The 11,937-nt window shown below is 52.2% G+C and overlaps 1 protein-coding gene across 3 annotated transcripts; it reads right to left on the bottom strand.

Moving 5' to 3' along the window:
- Positions 1-3,339: 3,339 nt before the first annotated feature.
- KCND1 (potassium voltage-gated channel subfamily D member 1) lies at positions 3,340-11,937 on the bottom strand. Of its 3 annotated transcripts, none has more exons than XM_086387798.1 (7): positions 11,729-11,937; positions 9,146-10,387; positions 7,057-7,219; positions 6,875-6,958; positions 6,688-6,786; positions 6,174-6,424; positions 3,340-4,742 (listed from the first exon to the last, which is right to left on the bottom strand). In XM_086387798.1, exons 2-7 carry the CDS (start codon positions 10,264-10,266, stop codon positions 4,514-4,516), a joined length of 1,947 nt encoding a protein of 648 aa, XP_086243924.1. In that variant the 5' UTR covers positions 10,267-10,387; positions 11,729-11,937; the 3' UTR covers positions 3,340-4,513. The 3 variants fall into 3 exon arrangements, with proteins under 3 accessions (XP_086243924.1, XP_086243923.1, XP_086243925.1); XM_086387797.1 differs by having other exon boundaries at positions 9,146-10,305; positions 11,729-11,853; XM_086387799.1 differs by having other exon boundaries at positions 9,146-10,223; positions 11,729-11,836.

The raw sequence follows: 11,937 nt of genomic DNA, 5'->3' as shown, positions 1-11,937 counted from the left end.
TTTATTGCTACGCTCGTTCCGGCCTACGGCTTCAAAGGAAACAGAACCAAAACAAGCACCTCTTCGCCCCGCCCCCTCGCAGGTTCTTGAACTACCGGGTGGGGCCTGGAACGTTGCGCAGGCGCGCCGGGGCACAGCCCCGCCTCTTGTTCGGAAGTACGTGGGCAAAATCTTCGCTGCCGCCACAACAATTGCGAGCACCAACCAATCGAAGCGGTTGCGTGGGTGTTCGATGATGACCACGGGCCAATCAGAAGCAGACGTCGCCCTCCCCTGCCCTCCGTCTCAGATTTCAGCCAAAGTCGGCACCCTTGTTCCTTGCCTTTCCCTTCGCTGGTTCCGTCCGGCTCTTCTTCCCCCGAGGCTCTGACTCGCAGGCAGGGGCACTGCGACAGAATAGCGTGGCTTGCCCCACGCACAAGTTTAAAGTCGCCTCCCTTCCAGGCTTTTAAATTGGCCGAAGTCAGCCGGACTGACTGCAAAAATATCAACACTCCCAGGGCTTAGCTAGCCCCTGAAGCGTCAATTCCGGTTCCACCCACCTACAAATTCACATCCGGTGGAGAGGCGGGCGCCGCTTCACCCTGGCAACAGGCCGAGTTCCGCGGTGATTGGTTAAGAGATGCCACCACTCAAGTCGGACGGGCCAACCTTGGGACAGACATGCATCGTGGGGACAAGTGGGTGTTTGGAAAGCAGACACGCCCTTTCTGGCATCCGCGTACACTCGCCCTCGCGTTGACCTCCCCGCCTCTGTGGCTAGCGCGCAGGCGCGGCACATAATTTTTTTTCTTTTTTTCCCCCTCCTCTGAAACTGTTTACCTGAATCGAGCAATGTTTATAAACCAGCTCGGTCACCAGCGTCTAGCAGTAAAGTTGGTAAAATTCCTGCTACTGAACGGATGGAGAACTACAAGCTAATCCTAGCTGTGCCTCTTCTATCTGAGTGATCTCTGACAAGTCATTTAATACCCACCCTATCCTTAGTTTCTACTTCTCTGTAAATGGCAATGATAATCCCAATTTAAGGATCAAAGGTTAATCCTTGCAAAGGGTCTGGTGCTATGCCTGGCACATCACTAAATTAGTCTGTACTGTGATGCAATGGAAAGGACCCCAAGCTTTTGAGTCAGGAAGACCTCAGTTCCAGGCACACGTGGACCATTACCACTGTATGACCTTGAGGAAGCCAGTGTCTCAAATTTGAGGTTACCCATGTGTGAAACAGGAATGATAATGCCTACCCAGACTACCTCGAATAGTTATGGGGGTGAGTTGAGCTCATGAACGAAGAAAGTGTTGTGAGGTGAGGGCTCCTTGCCAGTCTTAGGAGCCAAGCCATATAACAGGCCATCATATAACTCTTCTCAGTGCCACCTAACCTTCTCCCTTCAGATGCCAATCCTAGTTAAAGGTCTTCCCTAAAAGGTGTCAGTAATAAATAGACTATAATGGTATTTTCTGCTTATGAGACTAAATTGGAGAAGACTCACGTCTACTGAGCTGTTTGTGTTTAGGGCACTGTGCCAAATGCCTATGCAAATTATCACACTGAATCTTCTCATGACCATCTCACTTACCCATATATCCCACTCCCTACTCAATATTTGTCCAGCACTATACATCTGGAAGTGAACTTATGATAATAATTGTAGTCAACCTTCACCAAGTACTATGTGCCTGTCACTGTGTGCTCAACAGCTTTGAGGTTCCTTTTGCCAATGAATGAATGGCACCCTCCTCTAGTCTTTGCCCAAGACAGAAACCTGGGAGTTAACCCTGTTTCCTCTTCCTCAAATCCCACATACCTGTCAACCCCAAGTTTTGCCAATCCTGTCTCTGCAATCTCTTGACTTTCTAACTCTTGCTGCCACCTACCTGGTCTAAACCACTATCATCTGCCAGCTGGACAACTGCAAAAAGCCTCATCACTGTTTTTCCTCTCTCCAAGACTGGTTCTCTGTAATCCACTCCCCACAGTCAGAATAATCCTTCTGAAAAACAAACCTCAGGATGACTTTCCTGTTTATAAGCCTTCAGGGGTCCCCATTATCCTTAGGATGAAGTCCACATCTGTATCATAGCTTCAAAGGCGTTTTGTTATCTGGCCTACATCCTCACCTTCATCACAGCCTCACACTCTCCTCACCAGCTGTGCTGAACCACTTCAGTTTCCCAAGGTCCTGAGCTGGTGCTCTAACCTCCAGGTCATTGAACATGCTGTTCCCTCTGCCTAAAACGTTCCACTCTTTGGTCTTTTGCCTGGCCAATTCCAATTCATTGTTCCGCCAGGTTAGATTCTCCTGCCATCCATTAATCTTGGTTCTACTACACTATGTTGTAATTGCTTAATTGCCTTCCACACTCATTCCTGTAGATCAGAGATGTCTACTTTGCCCATTTTTGTACACCTAGGGCTAGGACACGGAGAAGGCAATGGCACCCCACTCCAGTACTCTTGCCAGGAAAATCCCATGTACAGAGGAGGCTGGTAGGCTGCAGTCCATGGGGTCGTGAAGAGTTGGACACGACTGAGCGACTTCACTTTCACTTTTCAATTTTCACTTTCATGCATTGGAGAAGGAAATGGCAACCCACTCCAGTGTTCTTGCCTGGAGAATCCCAGGGACAGGGGAGCCTGGTGGGCTGCCATCCATTGGGTCGCACAGAGTCGGACACGACTGAAGCGACTTAGCAGCAGCAGCAGCAGCAGGGCTAGGACGTGATATGCAGTTAATAAATATTTGGTGCATAAGTGAATGATTATCTCTATTTCACAGATTAGCAACTTGAGGCAAGAGAAGATAAGTGATCCTCTAACCCAGGGACTGGAACTCATGTCACCCTGAATCCAAGGGCTGTCTTTTCGGTGCTCCACAGAGCTCAGTTACACTAGTCTAGAATATCCAGTGGCCCAAAAGAGAGAATAAAGGTAGGGGACATCCACAAGGAAGTGGAATTCGCCAAATCGAGAGATGCTTTTCATCGGGGTTTAATTCAGAGCTGTTTGCTGTCAGGAAGCCTAGTTTTAAGTCTCCTCTAAGCAAGTGTGTGCTGCCTTGGTTCTCAGTTTCTCTATCTGTGAGTGAGGGGGCTGGAGCAAATTATGTTCATGGGGCATGTCTCAGGATCTCCTAGTCTATCTCACTGGCTGTAGATTTACCTCTCCTAAGCACCCTCTTCCATTTCTCCTAGATTCCCGTCTTCTAAAATACACCAGCAACCATCCACCTCCCATAACTTTTCCCACAACAGCCCTTCTACTAGTTAAAAGGAATTGAAATTGGAGTATTTTCAACCCCCAGTCCAACCCAGCCCCAAATCCACAGAGCCAGGAGGTGCTCATCCTCATCTCTCCTCTCAGGTTTTATTGACTGATGGAAACTACATCTTTGTCAGCCACCAACTCCACAGGGACAGTGCTGGGGACAGGGAACCTGAGATGATGCCAGATTTCAGCCTGAGAGCAGACAGAGAGTTCTGGAAGGTGACCCAAGAGGGAGAAGAGAGAGGAATATGTGAAAAGGCATTGTGAGGTTGGAGAAGGAGATCAAGAAGTTTCTTCTGCCACCTACAACTCCTAGAGTTCAGGAATAAGCTGGGCCTTAGTCCCTGACGCTTCTGGACTCCTGCCCAAGAACATGGAGTCAGCCCATGATCTCTAAACACAGCCCAGTTCTTGCTGGCTGCCAGACTTTTATCTCAGCCAGTCCAGACTCCAGCCCAACCCAGGAAGGAGGTAAACCAAAGAGAGAAGGAGGCATAGTTAGAGGTGGCCCCTATGATTAGGGCAGATGTAAATGCTGCAGCAAACTGGGCAGAGGCTTTGCATAATGTCACGGCAGCAGCTGCTATTGCTAGAGTTTGCTGGCGGCCCAGTGGAGGACAGGGTTGTGGGGACCCATTTCCAGCAGCCAGGGAAGGGGAGTGGTGTTTGTGCTATCTGTGTGTTTGGGGAAAGGCAGCCTAACCCCTCAGCCAACGTTTAGGGGTGGCAGGTCACTGCTGAGACCACAGCCCATTAAACCTGTGGTTGCATTCCAAGCTTCAGAATTTGGGAGTTGTTGGGCCTGGTGGAGAGTGGGGTCTTCTTCTAGAGGCCACATCATCAGTGAGAGTTCTCTTCTCTGAATCCCCAAACCTCCATAGCTCAGCCAGAGAGAAGAGGAAGTCTCACCTCTCCTTCTTGTGTCAGAACTGGGGAGGGGAGGAGCATGCAGGAGGCCAGCTTGGGTAGAGGGGCCAGTCCCAGTGTGCTGGGGCAAGGAGGTTGAGGGTCTGAGGAAGCCCAGCACTTCAGCTCCCACAAGGAAAACTGTCTGGGGTAGGGGAAGTTTTCCATTCCCTGGCTATTTCCCCACCAGGTAGGCCATTCCATGAAACTCCATTGCATAGTTCTCAGTGGGGGGCAGAAGGGGTCCCCAGGCCTGCCCTTCTCTACCTTCCCAAAATATGGCTTTGGAAAGGAGTCCCCAAGAATTGGGAGGGCACTCTGGATGGGCAGGCCTGCCTGTCATAGGGAAGAGATCTTGACAGTCTCGGGAAGGAGGCAAGGGGTACCCAGGCTGGAGTTCCTGAGGGTGCTGCTGGCCCCACCACCACCACCGCCAGGGGAGGAAGGTTGGCTCTCATCTGGGGTGTTGGCAGGAGGGGTGGGGATACTGATGATGGCAGCCACGAAGTCCCGGCTGTCGCAGGTCAAGTCAAGGCTGTCATGGGGCTTGGCATTGAGGCTTGAGCGGCTGTGGATAAGGGTGGGAATATGGAAGGTTCTTAAAAAGTCATCGTAATACTTGCCACAGCAATCATGACATTTACTGAGTGCCTGTTGGGTCCCTGGCCCTGAGCTCAGTGCTTCCCCTGCACCCTCAATTATGGTGGTGCCAAGTGAGTGCTCTGGATTCAAACAGTCCTAACCCCACTTTAACCACTCTAAACCTGTCTTCTCTCATCTGGAGCATGGAAATAATATTTCCTACCTCAGAGAGTTGTTGTGGGGATTAAATAAGATAATAAATGGTGCATAGTGCTCAGAATAGTGTCTGGAACACAATGAGCACACACATAAAAGTGTTCTCTATCGTGGTTACTCCTTACAGTGTCAGAGTCTTCACAACAGTCCACAGGAAGATGACACAATCTGGTCCCTATTCCTTTCTGATTTTACCTCCTCCCACTCTTCCCTTCTCTCACTCCACTCTACATGCAGAAGCTTCCTGGCTGTGCCTCTAACCTGCAGACCCATTCCTGCCTCGTGGTCTTTGCATAGGCTACTTGCTCTACCTGGAAAGCTCTCTCTAAATATCCACATGGCTCATTCCTTCTCTTCCTTCAGGTCTCAACTCCCAATGTCACCTCAGCAAAACCTTCCCCAACCACACTATTAAAACTGCATCACACCCTGTTCTACACTGTCTATCCCCCATCCCTGATTTATTTTTCTCCTTGGCACATAACATACTGCATCGTGGATAAGAATCCACCTGCCAATACAGGGGACAGAGGTTCAATCCCTGGTCCGGGAAGATTCCACATGCTGTGGAGCAACTAAGCCCATGTGCCACAACTGCTGAAGCTGTGTGCTGCAACTATGGAAGCCCACACACCCTGGAGCCCACACGCCGCAACTGCTGAGCCCATGTGCTGCAACTACTGAAGCCCGCGTGCCTAAAAGACTGTGCTCCACAACAAGAGAAGCCACCACAATGAGGAGCCTGAACACCACAATGAAGAGTAGTCTCCTGCTCACTGCAACTAGAGAAAGCCGGAGCGCAGCAATGAAGACACAGTGCAGCCAAAAACAAATAAATAAAACACACTGCACCATCTGTGTTTTTGTTTTTTAACTGTCTCATCCCACTAGAATATAAGTTCCATAATGTCAGGATTTCTGTCTGTTCTATTCACCTCCTAAATTGAACTAAACTCCTAAACTAAAATGAACTCCAGAATGCCCCAAACTATACCTAGCATACAGTAGGTGCTCAATAAATGTTTGTTGAAAGTACAAATGAAAAATGAGGCGTTCCAAACAAGATAAGCAAACTTCCAGCATGGAGGAGTTTGGATTTGAGCTCGACTGGTGAGATCTGGAGTCATGAAATCTCAGACCCTGTGGTCCAAGCTCTGAGCTTCCCTGGGGAAAGGGGGGTGCAGCAGGTAGGGGTCCTCACCTCTGAGGGGCAGGGCTCCTCCGCAGCCCTGCCAGTGTGTCCAGCTCCTGCATGCTACCACGGCTGACCGAGGCAGTGGAGTTGGCAAGGCGGATGGCACGACGCTTGGCCCTGCGGGGGCAGCAAGAAGATAGCAGGCTGCCAGCTCCCACTGGCTGGGAGGACACGGAAGTGCTGCGGCTGGTGCGACTACCCAGCGAGACAGCACCCAGGGCCTCGCTGAAGGTTAGCTCGTCCGTGAACTCATGGCACTGTGGGCAGAATGGAGGCATGATCACAAGGCACCACACACTTACCTCACCCCCAGGCCCTTGCTCAGGCCATTCCTTTCTGTCAGTTGCTCTCTCTTCCCTTCCCCTGCCCACCCTTCAAGACTCAGCTCTACTGGGGCCTCTTCCAGGAAGCCCTGTTTGATTTCTACAGTTAGTAGTGAGCCTCTCATTCCAGGAGGGAGCTAGCTTGGTGGAAAAGGGACCCCCTTCATTCTGCCATACCACCTCTCATTAGGCCTCACCGTCGTCTTCTCTAGACAATGCAGCAAGTGATGATGTTGCTGCTCGAAAGCAGAGCGGTTCCTGACACACAGTGCCTGCTCCTCCCCACCGCCACTGTCCTAGAGTGGATAGAGCAGAGGGATAGGGTCAGCCCCTTCCACCTCCTGTCGCTGCTCACCTCTCACCCCAATCTGAGCCCCTATCCACCTCAAGGCTCCCATTCTGCTTGTACTGCAGGAAGGCATTGGTGGTACCACTCTTTGCCAACCGAATCCTTGCCAGGCGCACCTTCTACAGAGAGAGGAGGAGAAAAGATCAGGTGGGCAAACAAAAGGAGACTGGCTTGGGGTGTGGGGAATAGTAGGTACTCAGGTGGAAGGTGCAGTTACCTGCTGTGCTCGGCGCTTGTCAGCACGCTGGTTCTGGTGGTAGATGCGGCTAAAGTTGGACACAATGACTGGCACAGGCAGGGCAATGACCAAGACGCCACTGAGTGAGCAGATGGATCCAAAAATCTTGCCAGCAATGGTGCTGGGCACCATATCTCCATAGCTGGGGCCAGGGGAGGTAAGCCAAGGTCAAGAAATATGCCCACCCACCCCTCAGTCCCCCACCGCATCCCATTCAACCTGACTCACTCTGCGACCCTAGCCAGGTACTCAAACTCTTTCTTGCTCTGCAAACTGTAGGGAATGACCTCCCTGGCCACCAGTAGGGGTCAAGTGAGAAATGGGCCCTCAGCCCCTACTGTCTGCTGCTCCCATCCAAGCTGTGCACTGGGCATTTAAGTCAGCTAGAAATCTATTAATACCTGGAATAGGGGAGTAGGAGGAAGTCACAGGCAGTAAATATAGCCTCGACAAAGAGTCCCACCACCACAAGTCAGCTAAAGGGCTCTGAGTCCTAGGAGCAGTTCTCTGTTGGTGTTGCTCCCGTGTGTCTTACCTTCTCTAGGTAGGATCCCTTCTTATTCCCTCAGGGGAAACCTTGAAACTGTCCTCATATGAAAAAAATAGGGGGGAGCCTTGAAACTTCTCCCTCTGTTTCTCCATACCAGGTCCCTCTCCCTCCGATGGAGATGGAGCAGAGCCAATCTTACCAACTTGTTTGGTTGGGGGTGGGGGGGTGAGGCTCAGAGAGGTTCCATAACTGATTTGCTCAAGATCACACAGTGTACTTTTGTTCTAACCACAGAACCAGATCCGCTCCACAGAAACACAGCCTCTGCAGTCTTCAGCCTCTAGGCCTTTGCTCCGGCTGTGCCTGCCCCCACCCCCCCACAAGCTCCCCCACTCCCAGGATACTTCTTTCTTATTTCTTTCCTTTGACTCATTTAAAAGTCTCTCCAACTTGACCATTCTGGCTCTGTGATGTGTCATCTCAGACTATGTCCTCAACTATGAGACACCCTCTCCGGGTTGTTGTGAAGACTGAATAGGACAAAAAGATATCAAAATACTCAGTTCCAACCTGTTCTCAGTGCTCAGTATTTGTCGATATAATCATGAACCCCCAACTAGAATTTTTCTTAGAAACCTCAAATAAATTTTTTGTACCTCTACTAAGGTACTGAGTAATCCTAATGTATTCACTCAACAGATACCAAGCAGGGACTGCCTACCTAATCCCAGTGATAGAGATTTAGAAAAGGATCACAGTATCTGGCCTAGACAAAGTCTTTAAGAACAAAATAAGTTTGATGATTTCATCTGATGCTTTTAGCCCATTTCCTCTCAAGGACTAAAAAAAAATAACACTGAAAATATCTTGTTCTGGGGAAACATCAAGGAATTACCAAGCCACAAAGGTACTGCCCCACACAGCTGATGAATCTAAGAGTTGGGAGACATGGGCCCTCAAGATGGAAAAGAGGGTGCTAGAAAGCTAATTTCTATTTATCCTGCACCAGAAACATGATGAGAATTTTCACAATGTGACTGAATCCACCCTGGATGGTGAAAGAAAGAAAGTGAAGTGGCTCAGTCATGTCTGACTCTTTGCAACCCCATGGACTGTAGCCCACTAGGCTCCTCTGTCCATGGGATTTTCCAGGCAAGAGTACTGGAGGGGGTTGCCATTTCTTTTTCCAGGGGATCTTCCCGACCCAGGGATCAAACCCAGGTCTCTCATGTTGCAGGCAGATGTTTTACCAACTGAGCCACCAGGGAAGCCCATTTGGATGTTGAAGGGGTTATCATTTCTCATTTTGCAGAGGGGAAAACTGGCTCAGGCGGGGAAATGTCAACAGAAACAGTGCAGCTAAGACCATCCTGGAATCCAAGTCTCCTGACAGGGAAAATAAAGGCATTGTCAGAGGTGGAAGGGATTTGGAGATTAATCCAACTCCCTCAATTTTACAGATGACAGATTGGAGCTCAAATAGAGATAGAGAACATTGATCTAACCTTTTTTAATTTTACAGAAAAGGTGAGTATAATTGATTGACCGGGCAGCTCCCCACACAGGGTCTGCACTCACCCAAGTGTGGTCATGGTGACAATGGTATACCAGAAGGCCGCGGGGATGCTAGTAAAGTTGGTCTTGTTTGTGCCCTTCTCAGCATAAAACATAACAGTGGCGAATATGATGATGGCCATGGTAAGGGAAAAGAGGAGAAAGCCCAGCTCAGAGGCACAGCTCTTGAGTGTGTAGCCCAGAATCCGCAAGCCCTGTGAGTGCCTGGAGAACTTGAAGATGCGGAATACCCGGAACACCCGCAGGGTGACAAAGGCGCCTGAGACATCCTCGTTCTTGGGCATGAAGAGCCCAATGTAGTAGGGCAGGATGGCCACCACGTCAATGAGGCTCATCACACTCCGCAGGAAGCGGCAACGGCTAGGGGCAGCAAACAGCCGCAGGAGGTATTCACCGGTAAATATGAGTACACAGGCCGTGTCCATGCAGAAGAAGGCCAGTGGGAAGCGGTCGCCACAGGGCTGCTCCCTTGGTGGCCGCCGTGTAGGGCTACGGCATGGAATGGTCTCCACCACGTTGGCAATGACCGACACGGCGATGAAAAAGCCGGTCACGTAGTAGAACACGAGGGCCGCGGTGCTTGTATGCGGGTTCTCGAAGGCCCGCCAGAGCCGCTGCCTCAGGGAGCTGCCAGCCGGCAGCGTTGGGCCGTCCCCGGCCTGCTCGGCCTCCTCGTCCTCTGCTAGGCGCTCGGCGTTCTCCTTCTTGCGGTCCCGGTACTCTTCGAGGCAGCAGTCGCCCACGAGCTCAGGCACCAGGCCATAGAAAGCCAACTCTTCGTCGAAGGCCTGGATGCACTCCTGCCGCGGGCAGTGCAGCCGGCCAGTGCGGTAGAAATTCAGCACGTGCCGGAACATGTCCGGGTCGCGATCAAAGAAGTACTCGCCTGAGTCGGCATTGTAGAAGAATTCCTTCTCTGAACTGCCCAGCAGAGTGTCTGGGTAGCGGTCCAGCGTGTTCTTCCAGGTCTCAAAGCGCCGACCGCTCACATTCACCACCAGAACCTCATCCCCTCGAGATGCCTTCACCCCCGGCGCCGGGGGCAGGGGCTGCTGGGCCAGGGGCAACCAGCCCACAGCAGCTGCCCGTGCGAAAGGCAGCCAGGTGGCCACGCCTGCCGCCATCCTGCCGCGCCCCAGGCCCGCGGAGACTTGGGGGGAAGCCTTTAGGAAAATGTGGCTGTCTCCAGGATGGTGGAAGCCTGGAGAGGCCCTGGGCCACTCGCACAAGGAAACTGGGGGGTGTCTAGAGAGGCCAAGAGGAACCAGGAGGAGGAACTAGAGATAGAGAGACGGGCAAGGGCTTGGGGGGGATGTAGAGGGTCTTAGAGGGACCAGGGGGTTGTCTTGAGGGGGTAAGAAGGGGCTAGGGAACATGGAAAGGAGAAGAAAGGGGGGCATCTACAGATGCCAAGGATCTGAGGGAGGGTTCAGAGAGACTGAGACAGCTCTAAAGGATTCTGAGAGATATCTGGGGGTGTCTAGGAAGGAGCAGGAAATACTGGGGAGTGGTCCATACTCTCAAGAATTCTGAGGGAAGGAAGAGGGACCTGGAACCACTTAGTGGGCTTGGAGAGAGAATTGGGGCATCCAGAGGGGTAGAAACAGAATCAGAGGTGTTTGCAAGAGGCTGAGAGTGTCTGGAAGGGGATTGTAGAGGGTCTGAGAGAGTTGAGGAGGGCTGTCCAAACTCTCAAGACTTCTGGGGAGAAGATAAGGGGACTGGAGCCCCCTCGTGGATCTAGAAAAGGGGTTGGTGCATCTAAGGGGTGACTACAGAGCCAGGAAGTTGTAAAGAGGCTGAGAGGTGTCTTGAGTGCCTAGAGCTACCAAGAACAGCCTGCGGGTGGTGTGTCCACACTACAAGAGTTCTAGGGAAGGAAGGAGAGGTAGGGACCCTAGCAGGGCTGGAGAAGGGAGTGGGGTATCTAAAAGGTGAGATATGAGGCCAGGTTATTTTGCAAAGGCTGATGTGTCTGAGAGAGAAGAGTATCTGGTGTGGCTGAGAAAGCCTGGTCCACGCTGTCAAGAGTTCCGGGGGGAGGGAAGGGACCTGGGAAACCCCTCAGGGCTGGGACTCAATTGGAAGGAAGTTGGGCACAGCCCCAGAGCTCCCAGGGAATCAAAAAAGGCTAAAAGGAAGAGGAAGGGGGGGGTCCCCCTCCAAAGGGACTAGAGAACGGGGTGGGATGTTGAAAGGAAGTTGGGTGTGTCTCAGGAAGGGGGCTGTTGGGCCTTGCAGGAGGCCCACAGGGAAGGCTAGGATCAGGCTGCGTCCTACCGCTGGGGGCTGGTCTAGGGAAACCACACCCCGAGGGGCTGGCGGTGTGTGCTGGGCATCGGCAAAAGCGGCATTGGCAGCTGGTGGAGGAAGACGAGAAGCAGCCACGGCCAGGCCTGGGAGAGGAGAAGGCAGCACAGGCAGGAGGAGGGGGCTGGGTCCCTGGAAGCAGGCTGTGGAAGGACACGGTCCAGCGGGACCCTTGGGACTGTCCCAGGGTGGGCTAGGGCATGGGGGCTGGATCAGGCAAGGACAAGGACAACACTGTTGGTGGCCCCCTCCCCCTTCCCCAAGGGCCGTCCTCACCTATGTCCCCGTTGCAGCAGCAGCAACAGCGGTGGGGCTGGGGGTATCAAACACCGGAGCTCCTGCCCCCCTCTGCAGAGCTGCTCCGAGTTCTCCACTTCCTCTGGCTCTCTCTCCCCGCCCCTCTGAGCTTGCCGGAAGATGGAGGGAGAGGCAGGGAGGGGCCTTGTGGCTCCCAGAGCCCCCTCCCCTAGGACAGCCTGAGAGGG

This window comes from Bos grunniens, chromosome X (assembly GCF_055505025.1).
Source record: "Bos grunniens cultivar Pamir isolate PY7600 chromosome X, Bosgru_T2T1.0, whole genome shotgun sequence".
NCBI lineage: Eukaryota > Metazoa > Chordata > Mammalia > Artiodactyla > Bovidae > Bos > Bos grunniens.
The sequence above is the reverse complement of the archived record's forward strand: the minus strand, read 5'-3'. Positions and strand labels throughout refer to the sequence as shown.